The sequence below is a fragment of the Loa loa genome (genome assembly GCF_000183805.2).
Source record: "Loa loa unplaced genomic scaffold supercont3.698, whole genome shotgun sequence".
In the NCBI taxonomy this organism is placed as follows: Eukaryota; Metazoa; Nematoda; class Chromadorea; order Rhabditida; family Onchocercidae; genus Loa; species Loa loa.
The window spans coordinates 12,942-14,995 of NW_018108878.1; the positions used below are offsets into that span (position 1 = coordinate 12,942).

General features: G+C 18.9%; 1 protein-coding gene across 1 annotated transcript in view; it reads left to right on the forward strand.

The window, feature by feature from the left end:
- LOAG_18929 (hypothetical protein) overlaps window positions 1-2,054 on the forward strand; it is a gene marked incomplete at its 3' end in the record, with an annotated part of 7,907 nt that overhangs the window by 2,880 nt on the left and 2,973 nt on the right. Inside the window, exon 3 of the mRNA XM_020451591.1 lies at window positions 803-929. Coding sequence (XP_020304612.1) covers window positions 803-929 — 127 coding nt within the window. The remainder of the gene's footprint in view (window positions 1-802; window positions 930-2,054) is intronic.

Genomic DNA, 2,054 nt, shown 5'->3' on the forward strand with positions numbered 1-2,054 from the left:
CTCTCTCTCTCTTATTATCGATAGTTTTAGTTTGAAAATTTTAACAATTTATTTCATACTATTGAATATTTTAAGTGAATATTCTTATTTATCAATAAAATTTTAAAATATTTTTTGGTTGAAACAATTCAAATTATTACTTTTAAATTAATAATGCTTCAATTGAAATACAACATTTTAATTGGCTGTATTATTTTAATTAATTATATTTTCAAATTAATTTTGGAAAAAGTTTTAAAAAACCAAAAATAAAATAATTTATTGTCATATATTTAATTTTGTTTTAAAAATTAATTATTTCAAAAAGAATTATATATCAAAGACTTTTTTTTTTTTAATGAAAGAATATTTGCAAAGCATTGTTGTTTATTTACCGAGTAAACTCATCCATTGATTTCATTCCAATAATTTGAATATTTTACGGAGGAGGAGAGGGAGAGTGATGCAATGAAATTTAATCATTTAATTTGACGAACCAAAAATATTTTAATTTTTCAATTTATGATTCTAATTTCTTTTCTTTTTTTTTTTTTTGGCAATCAACTACCATCGTTATTGTTATTGTAATTTGTACAGTACCATTACAAGAATGTTAGCAACAATAAATATAATTTAATTAAATAATTAAACAAACAAATCCTCTAATTTCCTAATCAGATAATACGTGCATTTGTTATTATTCTTGATTTAAACAAAAATTTTAAAATAATTCATTAAATAATTTTCAAATTTTAATTTTCATATAAGAAATAATTTATTTTGTTAAAAAATTTTTCAACGATAAAATACAATTTAATTCCAGGTCAGTTCGGATATATTACGCATTAGCGGATATACAAATCAATTCAAATCATTATTAACATCAAGGTCAGCATTACGTCGAGAATCCGGACCCGGTATACTTTTACAGGATTTGGATGATGATAAAGGTTGAAAAATTTCATCATTTTGTTTTACCCTTTTTTTTTTGAAAAAAACGTTCGTTTTTAAATTTAAAAATTTTTTAAAAGAAAAAGTTTTTTTAATATTTTAAAATTTTTATCCTTTTAAATTTCAATGCATTTATTTTCAATTTACAAAAACATTTTCATCAATGTTTGAAATGAATGAAAAAGTAAACAAATTTAAATTGCAACTAAAAAAGCAAACAAATTTAAATTGTAACTAAAAAAAAAGGTGGAAAAAAATTAAGGATAAAATTACTTGTAAGCTATTATTACTTATAAAATAAGTAATAGAATGAATATATCAATTCTCTAATTATTTTAACCATTCTCATTTAATCTAATGATTTTTTTTTTTGCTTTAATTTAACAAATTTGATCAAATACGATTAAAAATTATGAGGATTATGGATTAATTTTTATCTTTCTTTACCTTTAATCTTTTTTAAATTGTTATTTTAATCAAATTTATTGTATTCATTAAAATTTGCTAAAACAATTAGCTCTATTTCAAATTTCATTTGCATATTATTTTTAATTTGAAATTGGTCAAAAAGTTTTTCTTTTTCGCTAACATTTACCAACAAAATTTTTGTTTCCACACCTTCTTAGAGAATATTACTGAAATAATATTTGATTTAATCTTATTTAAATGAAGAGAAAATCATTTAAATATTTTAACTAATTGCTTCAACAAGCATATATTCATGATGTAATTATACAAATTGATTAGTTGTTTAATTGGAATTTAAGGTGATAATTACTAAATTTAATATTTCATTAGCGAAATAGAAGGAATGAGAAAAAGAGAAAGGAAACGTTAAACATTACAAATTAATTAATAATTTTATTTTTTAAAAAATAACTCGAATGTAACTTTGTAGCATTTATATGCCATTTTTGAATTTTTAAATTTTAAATAATAATAATAATATCGATAGCATATTTAAATCAAACATATATTAGCATAAATACTTAATATATTATTGATTTTATCTTATCACTTTGCATAAAGGATATATATATATATATATATATATATATAGATTAAATATTATATAATTAAATGTTATAATAATAATAATAATAATAATGTTATTATAATGATAA